Source organism: Heptranchias perlo, chromosome 23 (genome assembly GCF_035084215.1).
Source record: "Heptranchias perlo isolate sHepPer1 chromosome 23, sHepPer1.hap1, whole genome shotgun sequence".
In the NCBI taxonomy this organism is placed as follows: domain Eukaryota; kingdom Metazoa; phylum Chordata; class Chondrichthyes; order Hexanchiformes; family Hexanchidae; genus Heptranchias; species Heptranchias perlo.
Window position 1 is genome coordinate 26,425,374 of NC_090347.1, and position 20,223 is coordinate 26,445,596.

The 20,223-nt window shown below is 41.6% G+C and overlaps 1 protein-coding gene across 1 annotated transcript in view; it reads left to right on the forward strand.

The window, feature by feature from the left end:
• Nucleotides 1–20,223, forward strand: part of cfap52 (cilia and flagella associated protein 52) — a 54,581-nt gene that overhangs the window by 9,175 nt on the left and 25,183 nt on the right. The window contains exons 4-7 of the mRNA XM_068004515.1: nucleotides 2,730–2,858; nucleotides 3,670–3,769; nucleotides 4,909–5,025; nucleotides 16,156–16,256. Coding sequence (XP_067860616.1) covers nucleotides 2,730–2,858; nucleotides 3,670–3,769; nucleotides 4,909–5,025; nucleotides 16,156–16,256 — 447 coding nt within the window. The remainder of the gene's footprint in view (nucleotides 1–2,729; nucleotides 2,859–3,669; nucleotides 3,770–4,908; nucleotides 5,026–16,155; nucleotides 16,257–20,223) is intronic.

Sequence of the window (20,223 nt, forward strand, 5' to 3'; positions counted from 1 at the left end):
ATTGAATGCTAGGAAACATAAAGGCTAATCCTAATTATATAAAGTCAAAACATTCCTTACCAGGGACAGAAGACAAGACAAGTAATCAGGACCACAAGCCTGGAAATGGCTAGTTAAAGGGGACGGAAAGATCCCCTGCATTAACTGGACCTGTGTGAGACCCCTTATGAGTAAAGACCCGAGAAGCTATGGAGTAAATGTGCAACCTGGCACTCCAGGTGCTTATGCTTCTTTGATTTGGAGGTCGTCAGAGGTACCAACAGGGCTATATAAGGCAATTGACACCAAAAGGTCTGAACTCTTCTAACACATGTTACTAAGATAGATCAATAGAATTAAGGACCTTTATTTTTTTATTCCTTCATGGGATGTGGCCGTCGTTTTATTTGGAAATTAAGGATAGTTAAGATTATTAAGGATATTTAAGATGGTGTTTTTGACACTAAAGTCTTCAGACCCCAGTTCTTAGTTTAGTTCAAGTTCTTTTAGTAGTTCTTGTATTAGTTTTGTAGTAGAAGGAATTCTTTGTCTAGTATATGTAGAAAGGTATCTCTGTAAAATCAGTGCATCACCAACAGAAGAAGAGAAAGATTACAAAAGTTAGGATTGCACAGCTATGCCATCTAGGTACAGGCAGATATAAATGTGTTATTAAATGATCAAGGCAGGTTTGATTTAAGCCAGCTAGTCCAGATATATCTACCAACACAGAAGATGAATTTACCCAAAATCAGCCGATCCAGGAGCAATAGCAGCTCAACATATGGAGGTTCATCACTGTTGTGTCAAAAAGCTAACACCATCCACCCAAGAAAGGCAAGGCATCCACGCCAGCTCATAAGGACAAGGTCATATAAATCTTGGAAATATTGCTAACTACAAGCATATAGACTACAAGCATATAGACCTCCTCAGGAGACTAACACGGGACGCAACCAACAGAGAACCCTTTGTCGTCCAGTACTTCCCCGGAGCGGAGAAACTACGCCATGTTCTCCGCAGCCTTCAACATGTCATCAATGAGGACAAACACCTCGCCATGGCCATCCCCACACCTCCACTACTCGCCTTTAAACAGCCACCCAACCTCAAACAGACCATCGTTCGCAGCAAATTACCTAGCTTTCAAGAGAACAGCGTCCACGACACCACACAACCCTGCCACGGTAACCTCTGCAAGACATGCCAGATCATCGACACAGATACCACCATCACACGAGAGGACACCACCCACCAGGTGCATGGTTCATACTCCTGTGACTCGGCCAACGTTGTCTACCTCATACGTTGCAGGAAAGGATGCCCCAGAGCATGGTACATTGGCGAGACCATGCAGACGCTGCGACAACGGATGAACGGACACCGCGCAACAATCGCCAAACAGGAGGGTTCCCTCCCAGTCGGGGAACACTTCAGCAGTCATGGACATTCATCCACCGACCTTCGGGTAAGCGTACTCCAAGGCAGCCTTCGAGACACACGACAACGCAAAATCGTCGAGCAGAAATTGATAGCCAAGTTCCGCACCCATGAGGACGGCCTCAACCGGGATCTTGGGTTCATGTCACGCTACACGTTACCCCACCAGCGAACAAATGTTATCTGTTTTTAATATAACGGGTCAGTTGCTGTCTTTTCTATGTTTCTACCTCTCTATCTCTGTTTTTTTTTTGTTTGTTGTTTTTTTTGGTGATTTGTATATTCTGAGACCTGGCAGGTAACACCTGTCTGTCTGCACACTGATTGCCTTGGCAACGGGCAGTTGAAAAAACTGTCTGTAATCACCAAGCATTGTTCTGTGAATTATAAATGCGATTTCATTTCGAGGATTTCATTTCCACAACATTCACCTGAGGAAGGAGGTAGCCTCCGAAAGCTTGTGAATTTAAAATAAAATTGCTGGACTATAACTTGGTGTTGTAAAATTGTTTACAATTGTCAACCCCAGTCCATCACTGGCATCTCCACATCATGTTAATTTATCAGCTATCTAAGAAGTTTAATCCTTAATTAATCTCACCAAATTATATCAATCTCGGGCACTGATCCCAGTGGTAAATTTATAATCAGTCAGCAGTTAATACTTAATTGCTGTGACATAATTGACGTGGTCTTGTAACCTCTTAATTACTAATTATTTGCTTACTCAACGTTTAAGTTTAAGTGCTGCTCACTATGATTCTAAGATTGAGAAACAATTGTTAGTTCATGAATTTTTTATCTGATTTCTTCTTTGGTAATTGGCAAGAAAGGGTTAATGAATTCACTCAGTAGTTTGTGCAGATCCTCATGGGAGGTTGGTAGTGTAAATACTAATACAATCCAAATCGGCTGATGTAAAATAGTTTGATGAACCATAATTGGGCATCATTAACTCCTAGGCATAAACTAGGCAATAAACCCTGATGGTTTCTTTGACGAAAAGTTGAAGTGAAGGGGTTAACGATGCGTCTGGTGCCCTTGATTAATATTCTTGTCAGGGTATCAGTCCCAGTGTTCTTGTACTGCCCAGCAATCTCTGTTGAAGAGTATGTGTGTTGATGTTGGATGAGTGTTCAAAACAAGTTTCCAGAAGTGAAAGAACAATCACTATGTCACCCAGTCCCCCATTCTTTCTATTTTAAACTGTTCAAAAGGCTGGATTTTTATTATGTTTTTATCTCTGTCAGACTTCGCGATGATTATGAAACTATGAAACACATTAATCTTTTGCTTTGTCATTTTTACAGTGTTGTCATTTGGAATATTGCAACAAAGGCATCCATCTGTGGCAGTCCTGCTACAGTTCCTACTGCAGGAAATGCACTAACTGTAAAATTCGCGAACCACATGGATGATACCTTCATTACGGGAGGAACGTAAGTTAGAAAAGGAGATTGAGATTTCCTTGATCCAGCTTATACTGAAATGACTTGGAAATTTATGCCAGTTTCTACATCAATTTTGCTGATGGTAGCTCAGACTGAGCTTTATTGAGAATCTTCTTAGCATAGTCCAGAATGTAAAAAGCAGCTTAAAACAACTGAAATCAGTGTAGACAATTGAGGAATCCACATAACATACGCCATCTTCCTTCTTTAAGACCCTCTTTGACTTACTGATGAAATGAAAATTAAGGTTTAAAGCCACAAAACCATCATTTATGCACGTTAAGCGCAGCATATTTAAGAAAATACAATTGAGGAAGCTTTTCTGCTGTCCTAAAAAAAACTTTCAAAAATATAGAAAATACAGTGCAGATCATAGTAAGGAGAAATAAAAACAAATCGCTAAAAAACACCAGAAATCGTGACATCGGGTCCAGGTATCCTAAAACTTTGGGTTTAAATTTGGGCGTAAATGCAGGAAACTTGCATGCTTTAGTCATTTGCAGGGGGTGGAACTATTATAATCAGCTGAGTAGGGTTTCAGCAGACATAACTTGGGAAGAAATGATTGAGGAAATTCACGTGTAGCGATATTTTAGTGTAAGTCACTTCAGCATGTATTTCCTCAGGTAAAAAACAATGCACCTCCACTCTTGTGCTGTAATTAAGCTGAAACCTTCCAGGAAATTCTGGGCCAGTATATTGGTGAGAGGGTTTGCAGCTGAAACATCAAGAAAAGCATGAAAAGGAGGAAATTGTATGAGCTGATATTCTTCTAGTGTAATTTGTTTCCTTTCTGTAGTGGCACACTACGTCTCTGGCTCCTGGATTTACCCAACCGAAAGATTCGTCCTACTGAATGTCAAACTGGACAATTGAAAAGAATAATCAACTGTCTTGAAGTGAGTTGCACTTTTTAGTGCTCAGTTCCTCCCAAGTACAGCTAAAGTACAAGGATAACATCTTGATGGAGTACTATTTCACATTTGTATTTGCGGCACTTGAAGACTACAAGAATAGTTTGGAACAGGAAACGCCATTAGGCCCAATAAGCCCATCCCTTTTTGATAGATCAACACATACCCTCTTCTCAACAATGGGGAAAATTTGCACAGCCAACTTGCAGAACTGACCTGTTCCCATATTGCCTGTGAGTTATTAGGCTGGGCTCTCAAAGTATCTTGCATTTCACGCTGAAATGTTCTGCATCTCCTACACACACACACAATGGAGTATAATTGCTTAAACTAGCAGTGTCTATTGTTAGATGTCCACCAACATCTAAATACATGTTCCTGTGACCTTAAGAGATGAGGTTGAGATTTTGTCCCATTGCAAGTTTTTGGACTACGTAGCAGATGGGTTTGTATATCATAGGCTTTTCCCCTTTCATTTACTGGGAGACACAATAGCAGTTTTAGTAGAGTGATTCAGGTAAGACAAAGAGAATTCAAATTGGACCCAAGACAAGTGCCACAAAATATTCTTCACTGGACAATTGGTTCCAGTCGGATGAATTGAATGAAAAAACAGCAAGTTGAATCAGCTTTAATTTTTTAGTTCCTTAGCTGTTCAGTCAGAGTTTAAGATACTGGTTCAGCCATTGGCTGTTCAAAATGGACTTGAGGTACAGATCAGCCATGAACTAATAGAATGGAGGAGCAGGCTCGAGGGGCTGAATGGCCTACTTCTGTACCTATGTTCCTAAAACTTCCAAAAATCATTGCTGCAGCTCAAATATAGCCAGCATAGGGAATGTTCCAGTATCCAAGGCCTTTTGGCGAAGAGGCCATTGAACCTTATTTTATGTTAGAGGATGTTTTGTCTTAATCAGGTTTCAAGTTTTAAAGTACAGACCTGTAAAATGTTATGATTAAATTATGAATGAAGTATTTCCAAATGTCAGACTTTACTTTGAAAATACAGTTCTTGTTATAGTTTTAATTTAGTTGATTGTCTAAAATGTTGTCTACTTTTACCATAAATGTGCCATTTGCAAACAGCAGCTGATCTCATGGTTTATTCACTTCCCCACTGATAGGTAACAAAGGATGATAACTTCTTCTACTGTGGAACAACTACTGGCGATATTTTGATGATCAGCATGAAAACTGGACTTCTTAACAATTACGGGCCCATGAAGGAAAAATTCAGTTTGGTAAGTTGGGAGATTGATCGCTGATGTGTAGTACAGTTTATAGGGTACCAAGATGTCCATAGTGGCATCTCCAAGTAGTATTTTTTTTTACTCATTCATGGGATGTGGGCGTCGCTGGCAAGACCAGCATTTAATGCCCATCCCTAATTGCCCTTGAGAAGGTGGTGCTGAGCCGCCGCCTTGAAACGCTGCAGTCCGTGTGGTGAAGGTTCTCCCACGGTGCTGTTAGGTAGGGAGTTCCAGGATTTTGACCCAGCGACCAAGTCGGGATGGTGGTGTTGTTCCCATGTGCCTGCTGCCCTTGTCCTTCTAGTTGGTAGAGGTCGCAGGTTTGGGAGGTGCTGTCGAAGAAGCCTTGGCGAGTTGCTGCAGTGCATCCTGTAGATGGTACACACTGCAGCCACAGTGCGCTGGTGGTGAAGGGAGTAAATGTTTAGGGTGGTTGATGGGGTGCCAATCAAGTGGGCTGATTTGTCCTGGATGTTGTTGAGCTTCTTGAGTGTTGTTGGAGCTGCACTCATCCAAGCAAGTGGAGAGTATTCCATCACACTCCTGACATGTGCCTTGTAGATGGTGGAAAGGGTTTGGGGAGTCAGGAGGTGAGTCACTCGCCGCAGAATACCCAGCCTCTGACCTGCTCTTGTAGCCACAGTATTTATGTGGCTGGTCCAGTTAAGTTTCTGGTCAATGGTGACCCCCAGGATGTTGATGGTGGGGGATTTGGCAATGGTAATGCCGTTGAATGTCAAGGAGAGGTGGTTAGACTCTCTCTTGTTGGAGATGGTCATTGCCTGGCACTTGCCAGGCGTGAATGTTACTTGCCACTTATCGGCCCAAGCCTGGATGTTGTCCAGGTCTTGCTGCATGCGGGCAAGGACTGCTTCATTATCTGAGGGGTTGTGAATGGAACTGAACACTGTGCAATCATTGGCGAATATCCCCGTTTCTGACCTTCCGATGAAGCAGCTGAAGATGGTTGGGCCTAGGACACTTCCCTGAGGAACTCCTGCAACAATGTCCTGGGGCTGAGATGATTGGCCTCCAACAACCACTACCATCTTCCTTTGTGCTAAGTATGATTCCAGCCACTGGAGAGTTTCCCCCCGATTCCCATTGATTTCAATTTTACTAGGGCTCCTTGGTGCCACACTTGATCAAATGCTACCTTGATGTCAAGGGCAGTCACTCTTACCTCGCCTCTGGAATTCAGCTCTTTTGTCCATGTTTGGACCAAGGTTGTAATGAGATCTGGAGCTGAGCGGTCCTGGCGGAACCCAAACTGAGCATCGGTGAGCAGGTTATTGTTGAATAAGTGCTGCTTGATAACATTGTCGACGACACCTTTCGTCACTTTGTTGATGATTGAGAGTAGACTGATGGGGCGATAATAGGCCGGAATTGATTTGTCCTGCTATTTGGACAGGACATACCTGGGCAATTTTCCACATTGTCGGGTAGATGCCAGTGTTGTAGCTGTACTGGAACAGTATTGCATTAAGTGAAGCAATATGGATAAGAGGCATGTAGATAATAGAAATGTGAATTGGTAATGTCTGTGTACTGATAGAACAACTGTCTTATCACTAATTAGTGTTCAAAAGAGTCCTATCTTAGCTGAATGTTTACTTATCAGTCTAATTAATGGTTGCCACAACAGGCCTCCGTATTTTATGAAGTACTTTTTACTGGGATAACTTATTAAGGGGATGATATATATAATAAAGACGAGTCAATCTCCTGTGACATTGTACATGGAGAGTCAAGATGAAGTCTTGTCTTTCTTGACCAGCACGTTTCCAATCCAACGAGGAAGGAGGCATTGCTGGACTTGGTTCTGGAGAATGAGGCGGGCCAAGTGGAGCAAGTGTCAGTGGGGAACATATAGGGAACAGCGATCATAGTATCATAATGTTTAGAATAGCTATAGAAAAGTACATGGACCACTCTAAAGTAAAAATACTCAATTGGAGGAGGATCAATTTCAGTGGGATGAGGACAGATCTGGCCCAGGTAAATTGGAATCAAAGATTGGCAGGCAAAACTGGAATTGAACAGTGGGCGGCCTTTAAGGAGATGTTTAGGTACATGCTAGTACATTCCCACGAGGGAGAAAGGTAGGGCAATTAAAGCCAGAGCTCCCTGGATGACAAAATAGGTAAGAGAGTAAGATGAAGCATAAAAAAGGGGCATATGACAGATGTCAGGTTGATAAGACAAGTGAGAACCAGGCTGAATATAGAAAGTTCAGAGGGGAAGTGAAAAAGGAAATAAGAGGGGCAAAGAGAGAGCCTGAGAATAGACTGTGGCAAACATAAAAGGAAATCCCAAAGTCTTTTTCGGCATGTAGATAGTAAACTGGTTGTTAGAGGAGCGGTGGGTTGATCAGGGACCAAAAAGGAGATCTACTCATGGAGGCAGTAGGCATGGCCGAGGTACTAAATGAGTACCTTGCATCTATCTTTACCAAGGAACAAGTTGCTGCCAGAGTCTCAGCAAAGGAAGATGTAGTTGAGATACTGGATGGGCTAAAAATTGATTAAGAGGAGGTACTAGAAAGGCTGGCTGTACTTAAAGTAGATAAGTCACCCGGTCCGGATGGGTTGCATCCTTGGTAGCTGAGGGAAGTGAGGGTGGAAATTGCGGAGGTACTGGCCATAATCTTTTAATCATCCTTAGATCCCGGGGGTGGTGGCAGAGGACTGGAGAATTGCAAATGTTACACCCTTGTTCAAAAAAGGGTGTAAGGATAAACCCAGAAACTGTAGGCCAGTCAGTTTAACATCAGTGGTTACACTTTTAAAAATGATAATCCGGGACAGAATTAGCAGTCACTTGAACAAGTGTGGATTGATTCGGGAAAGCCGGCATGGATTTGTTAAAGGAAAATCATGTTTAACTAACTTGATAGAGTTCTTTGATGAGGTAACAGAGGGTCGATGAGGGCAATGCGGTTGATGTGGTGTGTATGTACTTCGAAAAGGCGTTTGATAAGGTGCTGCATAATAGGCTTGTCATCAAGATTGCAGCCCATGGAATAAAGGGGGCAGTAGCAGCATGAATACAAAATTGGCTAAGCAACAGGAAACAGAGAGTCATGGTGACCGGTTGTTTTTCAGATTGGAGGGTAGTGTACAGTGGTGTTCCCTAGCGGTCAGTATGAGGACCACTGCTTTTCTTGATATATATTAATGACTTGGAGTTGGGAAAATAGGGCACAATTTCCAAATTTGCAGATGACACAAAACTTGGAAGTGTAGTGAACAGTGAGGAGGATAAGTGAGGCGGCAAGAGGATATAGACAAGCTGGTGGAATGGGCGGATACGTGGCAGATGAAATTTAACACAAAAATATGCGAAGTGATACATTTTGGTAGGAAGAACGAGGAGAGGCAATATAAACTAGAGGGGAACAGGAACAGTGAGATCTGGGGGTATAGGTGCACAAATCATTGAAAGTGGCAGGGCAGGTTGACAAAGCGATTTTTAAAAAGCATACAGGATCCTGGGCTTTATAAATTGAGGCATAGAGTACAAAAGCAAGGAAGTCATGATGAACCTTTATAAAACACTGGTTCGACCACAACTGGAGTATTGCATCCAGTTCTGTGCACCGCACTTTAGGAAAGATGTGAAGGCCTTAGAGTGCGGAAAAGATTTACTTGAATGACTCCAAGGATGAGGGACTTTAGTTATGTGGATAGACTGGAGAAGCTGGGGTTGTTCTTCTTGGAACAGAGAAGTTTGAGAGGAGATTTGATACCGGTATTTAAAATCATTTCGGGTCTAGACAGAATAGATAGAGAGAAACTGTTCCCATTGGCGGAAGGGTCAAGAACCAGCGAATGTAGATTTAAGGTGATTGGCAAAAGAACCAAAGATGACATGAGGAAAAACTTTTTTATACAGCGAATGGTTCGGATCTGGAATGCATTGCCTGAGGGGGTGGTGGAGGCAGATTCAATCGTGGCTTTCAAAAGGGAACTGGCTAAGTACTTGAAAGGAAAAAATTTGCAGGGCTACATGGATAGGGTGGGGGAGTGGGACTAGCTGGATTGCTCTTGCATAGAGCCGACACCAGCTCGATGGGCCGAACGGCCTCCTTACGTGCTGTAACCTTTCAATGATTCTATGATTCCATTCAGGTGAACAGGGGTTAGTGGGTGAGAGATAATTGAACCAGAGCATGGAGACATAATTCAATCCCAATTTTAAAATCACCAGTTCTGTCCTTATTTTAATGTATTTCCATTATGAATTACTCTGTCCACATTATAATGGAAACTACCTATGTAAACTTGCCACGTTGTAATTACTCCCTCCTGCCAATGGCAGTGCTGCACTGCCTCCATTGGTGGGAGGGTGTAATTATAATTTTACACAGACAGTATCCATTCTAAATGTGGGCATAGGAATTTATAATGGAAACATTGACAGGAAATGTGCACAGGTCTAGATTTTCCTCAAAATGAGCTGCATCACTGTTGCTCCTTTTTAAAAAAAATAAAATAAAAATGGAGCCTACTGGTAGCTTGCAGAGGGAGTAACAGTTGGGTTTCCTGGGTCTGCTCACTTGCATTCCCACTGGTGCAGTCATTGGTGTAAAACAGATGTAAGCATCTGAATTACCTGGAAACCTCTGTACATCCTTTAAAAAGACAGTTCAGCCTGCACTCTTCAGCAGCAGACTGCGGGATAAGCAGGTAAGAGAGGAACAGTGCTTGACTTGCTCATTTCACTCTCCGGTGACTTCACTGCATGTCTTAGCAATATCTTCATTATACTTGTACAAGATTATGACTATGAAGACATCATCTGGACTTGGAGGGCAGCAGGGCATGGCACCAAGCCAGAGAAGAACGCAGAACTTCACTGATTCAGACCTCCAAGCCTTCTGAGAGGAAATTAGAGGCAGGAGGCACAGGCTGCGGGGTGTGAGTGCCACCAAGCCACTCAAAAATATAACTTGTGTTGCCTGGAGGGAGATGGCACTGACATGTCTACCAATTCCCTCATCCCCAAGACTGCTGAACTGTGCTGCAAAAAGTTCATTGAGCTCACCAGGGCTGGCAAGGGAACACACTGAGCACTTTTTCCTTTTTTTCATTGGCCTGGGCACGAGCCCACTTTTTACTATCTTAAAGCAACACTTGCACAACTAACCCTTCACACTCCTCTCTGATTAAGGGTGGCTCTAACTCGGCATCTTGCACTATGGCTACCCAGCTTCCCTTACAGTAATTACTTACATGCACAACCCGAAAACCCTTTCCTCCACTTTAGCAGCCTCATACCCGACATCACTTATTTCACTTCTCCCACGCCACTTGCAACACATTGCTTAACTGCAAGCCTTACCCTCAGTTATTCTATCTTCTTGCAAGACAAATTGGTACACAATGCCCACCAAAGGTGACAATTGACTTGAGTCTACAGCTGTTCTTTGTGGCAACATTATGGAAACATTCTCTTCCTTGCAGGAATTCCAATGGACCAAGTGGGAGCTTCATTGGAATCTGCAGCAGATCCCCAGCTGAGAAGTGGCTCAGGATCTCTCAGAAGCACAGATTGCAGATCCAGAGGCAGTGGGGGACAGAAAAGAGCACATCATGATTCACAACTCATAGACTGTGGTGGCCGCTGTGGCTTTCAGGATCTGATATCTGTCATTAGACCAGCTATTCCGCTGACCAGTAGGATCCAAGGCCCAATGGAATGACCATTGCCTGACACTGTCGTCTCTCAGGAAAGCAGTACGTGTCAGATCTCTGGTCTTCCCCGCCCCACCCCCCCCAACCTTAGCATACCATGCCAGTGAAACAAGACTAGGTGGCCAAGAAGCAAACTCCAGAGATGCAACCAGTGACGCTTCCCTGCCAGGATCAAGCTGCCATGAGATGAGGACCGCCTCAGTCCCTAAGCTTTTTGTAGAGCATAAGCAGGCAATCACCACCTGCAATCCTGACCCTCAGGTGGTACCTGGTAGAAGCACGAGAATAGGTTTTTTAAAAAAAACAACCAGTGTAGGTACCCAGGAGAAGCACAGTGTTAAGAAAGAATACGTTGATTATGTGCACTTCAGAATTCACTATAGTAAAATAGAACGAGTACCGACATTATTGATGGAGGTAAGAGTCATATAGGAAAGGGTACACTCTTGTGGTGCTGATGTCTTCACTCGTGATAATAGAAGAAAGAAAGAACTTGCATTTATCTACCCCCTTTCAGGACATCTCAAAGCACTTTACAGACAATTAAGTACTTTTGAAATGTAGTCACTGTTATAATGTAGGAAATGGGGCAGCCAATTTGTGCACAGCAAGGTCCGACAAATAGCATTGAATCTGTTTTTTGGTGTTGGTTGAAAGATACATGTTGGCTAAGAAACTGTGAGAACTCCCCTGTTCTTATTCAACTAGAGCCATGTGTAGTCTTCAAGTGAAGAAGAGTTAGAGGCTGAAGGTTCTTTGGACTAAGAATTGCAAGCATAATTCAGTTCCATACACTCTGTCCTTTTTAAAATATATTTTTATTATAAATTCCTATGTCCACATTTATAATGGAAATTGCCTATATAAACTTGCCACACTGTAATCATAACTTCTCACCAGGAAGTCCATGCATATGTAAGATTTTTAATATATTATAGATATACAGCAGCCATTATTTTAGCTGTATAAGCTGGGTTGTTAAAATGATTATTAAATTATAATCTCATTAGATGGGTTTGATTGGTAGATATACAGTGACTGAAGAAGAGACTTGGCAGCCACAAAATAGAATCTCTTAAAGTTCTTCTCGTGTGATTTTTAAAAAAAATCCAAGCGAGCAATGCATCACAAATAGTTAAAGCAAACCAAGCATGCTATTTATATTAGATCAAATAGCCAAGTCTATTTGTGGAGTTTATAGGCACAAAATGAGAACAAACTGCACCAGGATTCCTTCTTCTGATGTCAAACAACCAAATTCTTTTCAGAACGTTTGCTTCACATAATTTAGATTTATTTTTGTGAGCACGCTATAAAATGCATTACCGCTGCTAGGCTGATTCAGAGTGGCAATAACTATGGTTTGGTATGAGATCCATTCAGTGGCCACAAAAATATTATGATTTAGTTGGTGGAGGTTCTAATGCCACATTAATGGATATTTTTCTGTTTCATTGCACAAAATTTCAACAATGCCATGAAATTGGGAGAGATTGAAATACGGCACATGGTTACAGAAGTACAAATCTCTTCAGCTCTGTAAATTGTGACATTAAGAATTTTTTAAAAAAGAAATTCATAGAAAAAAATTTGATTTATATTTTTTAAAAATTGGAAGATAATTTGAATCATCATCTGGGGCCCAAAATTCCTTGTTAATTATATACTCGTGAACTTGCTGTTTTCACTAATCATGAATCACTAATAAAAACTCAGGACCACACGAATTTGAACATACAATTCCAGTGAAAAGGTATTAGTTAGAAGTAATAAACAAATAAAAACCAGTCACAACACTTCTCAATTAGTCAATAAGCCACTTAATCTCTAGAAATCTCATGACTTCATTAACATGTTGTGGAGTGTTCAATTGCAGGAGAGCATGTCTGACTGCTAGCTGACATGGTAATTAGTTACCTCTCATCAGGTACTGTCCACCTCGCTTTCAAAACTGCTGTCATCACCCCCCTCCTCAAAAAAAAAACAGCTTCCACTACTCTTCTTGCAAACTTCAGCCCCATCTCCATCCTCCCTTGTCTCCAAGTCCGTGAACATGTTGTCAACTTCCAAACCCCTGTCCACGTTTCATACAACTCCATGTTTGAATCTCTCCGATCAGGTTTCCAACCCTTCAAAGAAGAGTTACAAATAAGCAGAAAATGAGGCATTTGTGAGATTACATCACCCAGGTCGTGAAAACATTTTGCACGATTAAAAAGTGAGAAGAAGTGAAGAAATAATTGTTGGACTTAAGGAAAAGTACCATGGCAAGGACTAAACGCTAATGTGAATTAACAGTACAGAAAAATGAGCAGTTAATGGGCAAATTTACTTTTAAGAAATATTTACCCAACGGGCTGTACTGATGGAGAGAAATGTTAACAAAAAATTAGCAAGCTGTTCCAAGTTAAAATGGCAGAGTTATGCAAATTAAATTAGACATAGGAACATAGGAATATCGGAACAGGAGTAGGCCATTCAGCCCCTTGTGCCTGCTCCGCCATTTGATAAGATCATGGCTGATCTAAGATCTAACTCCATATACCTGCCTTTGGCCCATATCCCTTAATACCTTTGATTGCCAAAAAGCTATCTATCTCAGATTTAAATTTAGCAATTGAGCTAGTATCAATTGCCGTTTGCGGAAGAGAGTTCCAAACTTCTACCACCCTTTGTGTGTAGAAATGTTTTCTAATCTCACTCCTGAAAGGTCTGGCTCGAAATTTTAGACTGTGCCCTCTACTCCTAGAATCCCCAACCAGCAGAAATAGTTTCTCTCTATCCACCCTACGCTGCACTCCCTCCAAGGCCAATATGTCCTTCCGAAGGTACGGTGCCCAGAACTGCTCACAGTACTCCAGGTGCGGTCTAACCAGGGTTTTGTATAGCTGCAGCATAACTTCTGCCCCCTTGTACACTAGTCCTCAAGATATAAAGGCCAGCATTCCATTAGCCTTATTGATTATTTTCTGCACCTGTTCATGACACTTCAATGATCTATGTACCTGAACCCTTTGTTCAGGATGTCCCTTTGGACATCCACTGTTTTTAAATTTTTACCATTTAGAAAGTACCCTGTTCTATCCTTTTTTGATCCCAAGTGGATGACCTCACATTTGCCGACACTGAATTCTATTTGCCACAGTTTTGCCCATTCACCTAATCTATCAATATCCCTTTGTAATTTTATGTTTTCATCTACACTGCTTACAATGCCACCAATCTTTGTGTCATTGGCAAACTTAGATATGAGACTTTCTACGCCTTCATCTAAGTCGTTAATAAATATTGTGAATAATTGAGGCCCCAAGACAGATCCCTGCGGGACTCCACTAGTCACATCCTGCCAATGTGAGTACCTACCCATTATCCCTACTCTCTGTCGCCTTTCACTCAGCCAACTTCCTAACCAAATCCATACTTTTCCCTCCATCCCACGGGCTTCTATCTTAGCTAACAGCCTCTTATGTGGGACTTTATCAAATGCCTTCTGGAAGTCCATATAAATAACATCCATTGACATTCCTCTGTCCACTACTTTCGTCATCTCTTCAAAAAATTCAATCAGGTTTGTCAGGCACGACCTACCTTTCACAAATCCATGCTGGCTCTCTCTGATTAACTGAAAATTCTCGAGGTGTTCAGTCACCCTATCCTTAATTACAGACTCCAGCATTTTCCCCACAACAGATGTTAGGCTAACTAGTCAATAATTCCCTGGTTTCCCTCGCTCTCCTTTCTTAAAAAGTGGAGTGACATGTGCAATTTTCCAATCTAGAAGGACAGTTCCTGAATCTAGAGAACTTTGAAAGATTATAGTTAGGGCATCTGCAATGTGCTCACCTACTTCCTTTAAAACCCTGGGATGGAAACCATCAGGTCCTGAGGATCTGTCACTTTTTGGTGCTATTATTTTCTTCATTACTGTTGTTTTACTTATGTTAATTTTGTTGAGTCCCTGTCCCCGATTCAATATTAGTTTTCTTGGGATTTCCGGCATGCCATAATGGGTGAGACAATCTTCTATGATATACTCCTGTTTCAATCCCTACTGTTTTTATATTTAAAGCATATTGGAGGGTATAAAGGTGGTGGGCCTCCACAGCAAAAACCTCAAGCACTATCTAAGGGGGATATAATTAAATTATTCAGCAGAGAGAGTTTGGAAGGCATGGAGTCTTCGGTGATTGATGTAGAGGGTACTATAATTATTTAGATGCTCTATGATTTGCTCTGTATGTTACATAAATATTGCACGTGTGTAATGCAGCATGTAGTGACAGTGCAGCACCCATATGAGATGTGCATTTTACTCATAATAAACCATCCATTTTCTTCATACAGCAAGATCACCATCATCTTTCAGCAGAACTAGAGCAGTCACAATCACCATGCCACCAACCAGCCACACCCACACTTGTACCAAGCAACACAGATGCACACATTACATAAGATGAATCACATGATGCTGGGATGGATTCTGTGGAGTAAGATTTTTTTCTACCCATTCACAGTCAATGGGTGAAAATTTAGCCCACCAGGGTGAAACACAGAGCACCAATGAAGATAGAATATCAGTGGAAATAGATCAGAAAGGGCCAACTGATGCGGGGCAGAGGTTCCCATCCTGAATACCTCTCCTGAGTTGCATGAAAATAAAGACTTTTGTGGGCATCCTTTAAAATGGAGGCTAGTATATCAGCAGGAGTGTATTGAGTTGTCACATAGCTTCTTGTATATGACAGTGGGAGCTGGTCTAAATCGAGTGGAAGTGTCCAACACCCAGAGGCACATGCACATAGAATGATGTGATAGACTGCAGTCCACACAACCTATCATTAGGTAGGTAGTAACACCAATAGTTTCAGCCAGTATGCACATCATCGGCACAGGAGGATCATCTTTCTGGAATGCTTTCAGTGCTGCTATTCTGCTCAGACTCTATTGACATGGACAAATATTAGGCAAAATTTTGATTCTTGATGTAAGTATTTTATAATTTTGTTGTCACTCAGTTTTGAAACGCAGGCTCCTTTTATCTGTCCACAGAGGTATTGGTACAGGGTTGGGACCTATTTGCTTCAGATAAGGGACAGTGTGTGTATGGAGGAATTTAGAAAAAGGAGGGGAATAGCCAAAAGTGAGAGTCTTGAAAAAAATAGATAGCAAGGTAAGAAGAACGAAAGGACTTGTATTTATATAGTGCCTTTAACAATCTCAGGACGTCCCAAAGTGCTTTGCAGCCAATGAAGTACTCTTGAAGTGTAGTCACTGTTGTGATGTAGGAAACAGAATGATTGTAGATGTTGTATGAGCATTAATCTTGTAATTTTCCACACTGCAATGTTAGTATTTGCTGTACCAGTATCATTACTGAAGTGAAATGGGAATTTGAATGTTTCATCTCACATGTCATCTACAGGGAGTGACTGCAATAGTAGAACTGAAATCAGGGGACCTCCTTGTTGGATCAGGAGATGGTGTTGTAGCTCTGTGCAAAGTACAAAACTTCAAGACAATCAAGTACGTTTGAATATATATGTGTCTCTTTCTTAACCTTGTGTATTAACAACTTACTACTTGTAATGACTTAAACAATGTTTCGTAAAGGAATTGCAAAATTGTTAAAAATAGCATTCAGTACAGCAGCATTTTACAGTGAAAATAGCACTACTTCCATTTTTAAAAACAGTAACCAACAATTTATTGTTCAGTTTGAAATAGCTTGATAATGCATTGTTGAGCTGAATTACATTTCTCTTTCTAATGTACCTTGGACACTAGTAATTATTCACTCTTTTTTGGAAACAGAATACAGAGCTGAGAGGAAAGGCTGAATAGGCTGGGGCTCTTTTCTCTAGAAAAAAGAAGGCTGAGGGGGGTGACCTGATAGAGGTCTTCAAGATAATGAAAGGGTTTGATAGGGTAGACGTAAAGAAAATGTTTCCACTTGTTGGGGGGAGTCCAAAACTAGAGGTCATAAATATAAAATAGTTGCTAATAAATCCAATAGGGAATTCAGGAAAACTTCTATACCCAAAGACTGGTAAGAATGTGGAATGCGCCACCACAGGGAGTAGTTGAGGCAAATAGCAGAGATGCATTTAAGGGGAAGCTAGATAATCACATGAGGGAGAAAGGAATAGAAGGGCATCCTGATAGAGTGAGATGAAGTTGGGAGGGAGGAGGCTCGTGTGGAATCTCAACACAGTCACAGACCAGTTGGGCCAAATGGCCTGTTTCTGTGCTGTAGTTTTGATGTAACTCGATGTAATCCTAAATGTAGGTTTCCTTTCCCACAACCCACCACCAACACTATCACCAATTGCATTATAGGCAAGGGAGAGGCAACCTGCCCCTAGGTTTTTGACAGCACCACTCTATAATTAGTTTTTGGAGTTACGTAAGAATGGCCCAGGTGACTCGCCTTCTATTCTTTGTGGTCCATGAGATGTGGATTGGGCACCTCTGAGCTAACCCACATGGTTTTTGTGGTCGGGGTTCAGATTAGCTTTTCATCTCCTTAATGTATTCCTCCTTTATTTCCTACGGAGTCGGGAGCATCTTTGTTTTTAAGAATGTGTATAATCAGACATTATTAGGAAAAGGCTAAAACAAGTATTTCAATGAAACTGGGCTGTTGTACTCAAGCAGCATGCACTCCTTAGAGCTGAGCAGGTTAAGAGGAGATTTGGTAGAAGTGTTGAAAATCATGAGTGGTTTTGATAGAGTAAATAAGGATAAATTGTTTCCAGTGGCAGAAGGGTCAGTAACCAGAGGACACAGTTTTAAGGCGATTGGCAAAAGAACCAGAGGCGACATGAGGAAAAAAGTTTTTACGCAGCGAGTTGTTGTGATTTGAAATGCACTGCCTGAAAGGGTGGTGGAAGCGGATTCAGTAGTAACTTTCAAAAGGGAATTGGATAAATACTTGAAGGGGAAAAATTTAATCCGCTGTGGGGAAAGAACAGGGGAATGGGGCTAATTGGATAGCCCTAAATAAGAGCTGGCACAGACAGGATGGGCCAAATGGCCTCCTTCTTGTATTATTCTTCTGCTGTATCATTCTATGATGTACACAGTTAATTGCTGAGCCCAGATTATTGCAATGAACTCCAGTGTGTATTGAATGTAAAATCTTGCAGCCATCCTGATAATTTTACAGCTCTGATTTTACCAGGCTCCGTTGGCAGTGCCAGCATTGGTTGCCAAATTGGGTGCATGGCCCTGTGTGTCTGATGTGCTGTGTGCCACATTTTAAGGCAAAGAAATGGCCCACTTCAAACCTACAAATATTATCATTAAAAAATCTTACATCAAATTTCATGTTGTTCGTGCCAGTTCCTCCCATAGAGCAGCTGCGCCATTTAAAACAAGCACATCGTTGTTTGGCTGGCCTGTTGCAGTAAGCTTTATAAATTTTGAATGCTGATTACAAAGTTTAATTTTTTACTACTTAAAACTTAGTTCATTCTGCCTTTTAGTCACTTCACTAATTCCTGTTGTTATGTAGGGCAGATTTTTTTTCCCATTGTATGACTTTCAGTAACCTTTTTTTCCCCTATAGTAGCCTTTCTCGCAGGTGCAATTTCATTTTTTGAGAGGAGGTTTCAATAGTGCTACATGATTTATGTAAGGAAGATTACTTCACAAGGTTACAAGAAAGACAGGTGTGATTACAGCTCGAGCATTATGTACGCACCTATACTTACCCATGACCAAGTTGCAGACTCAGGTAATCCTACCTGGACGTTTCAGAAGAGATAATGACTTTACTAGAGACACTGTGCAAGGGAGGCCACCATCGAGCTATGTATCTCTCCCAGGATCAGAGATGGCTCTTTCCGTGGCTTTTAAGATCGCCACTGGGTTAAGCTTTATGCATGCTATCTTGGGGATATGTTCCAAATCTGACAGTCCGTTGTCCATGGGTAGATCAAGCAAGTTACTGACGACAAGTTCGCAAGAAGCAAAACATGTTTATCACTTATCCTATGGAAGAGAGGCATTGGCTCAACAGTGTACAGAAGTTTTATTAGGTAGCAGGATTCCGAAGAATGCAGGGCACCATGGATGGCACCCATTTAGCCACCTGTACTCCTTACATCTATTATGTAAATGAACAGAAATACTTTCCATTCCATTAATGTCCACATGTTGGACCACAGCATATTTATTAGTTAACTAAATATCCAATATCCTTTAAGTGCCAATCTCCTGGTAGCATCCGTGATGCTATCATTAGGTGGCTGTCCACCTTGCACAGATTATTTGAAGGTCCAGATTGATGGGACAGATGGCTGCTAGAATATCAGTGCTACTGTCTTCAGCAGTGTTTGTTGACTTCTCTGGTATAGACAGAACAGCAGTTGAGTTGAAATACAACAAGGCACATACCTTAACCAGAATTACTACTATGCGCACTTTGCTATGGACAAGCACAGGTTGTGGTTTTTGGATCATTCAGATTGGGTCCTGCTGTAGACCCCACCAAATAGCTCCAAAATCATTATCATCTCTTGCATGTTGCATAACTACTTTACAACGTAGTCATGCAGCAGGACAAGAGGCTGCCATTGCCAGAAGAGGATGAGGCAGAGAATGAAGAAATGGAGTTGGCATATTTTCATCCAGGAAGGTTGCCAGCAGCCTTTCCTCAAACCTGGTCAGCTGCTTGAGATTGGGAGGTTTCCCTCCAGTGTGGTTTCTTTCCAGTGTGCTTGTTCCCCGCAATGATTATCTTTGCTTTCCCCAAAAGTGCACACAATGTATCAGATGTTAGAATTTGAAAAGGCAATTGGACAGTCTCTGGCCATCCTACATTCTTCTTGTGTTAGTCCATTATTACGCGGCACGCATAGTTTCTGGTGGCACTATTGGTTTGTGTGACAGTGGAAACGACTTCAGTGCCACACAAAACGTACACCTTGCAGCTATATTGCCATGAACACATATATGAAAAAGGCATAAAGTTATCATCACCTTTCACATGCTGTCTCCTGAGGGTGTACAGACTGTCATGCAAGCTATTCACCAATAGAATGGTCTGTCAATATTTGGGTGCATTTATCTTAGCACTCTTGCTGACAACTGAAAATTTCTTGCACATTTACAAGAGAATCCATAACTCGCTCAGTTGCCATCATCCAGGCAGCTTGTACCTCTGCTTTAATAGGACATATTATTCAGATCCAATGATGGCCACCTTCATCTGCTACACCTTCTGCAGCAGAACCATCAACATATTTTCATTAAAAGGGGGGGTTCTCCTCTCATTTCTGCTCCCAGAAATTCTTTGCAGCTCAGGGTGGCGCCTGCAGGGGACACATCTTGGGAAATCATGAGTGCACAGCCTATGATTTTCCATCCATTAATTTAAAGATGTTCTTAACATTTGATTAACATTTTAGGGACTGTATTGTTACTTTTATTCCTGTTCTATAGAGTTGTTTTTAAAACACGTCTCACTTTAGTTACAAATGTCTCCATT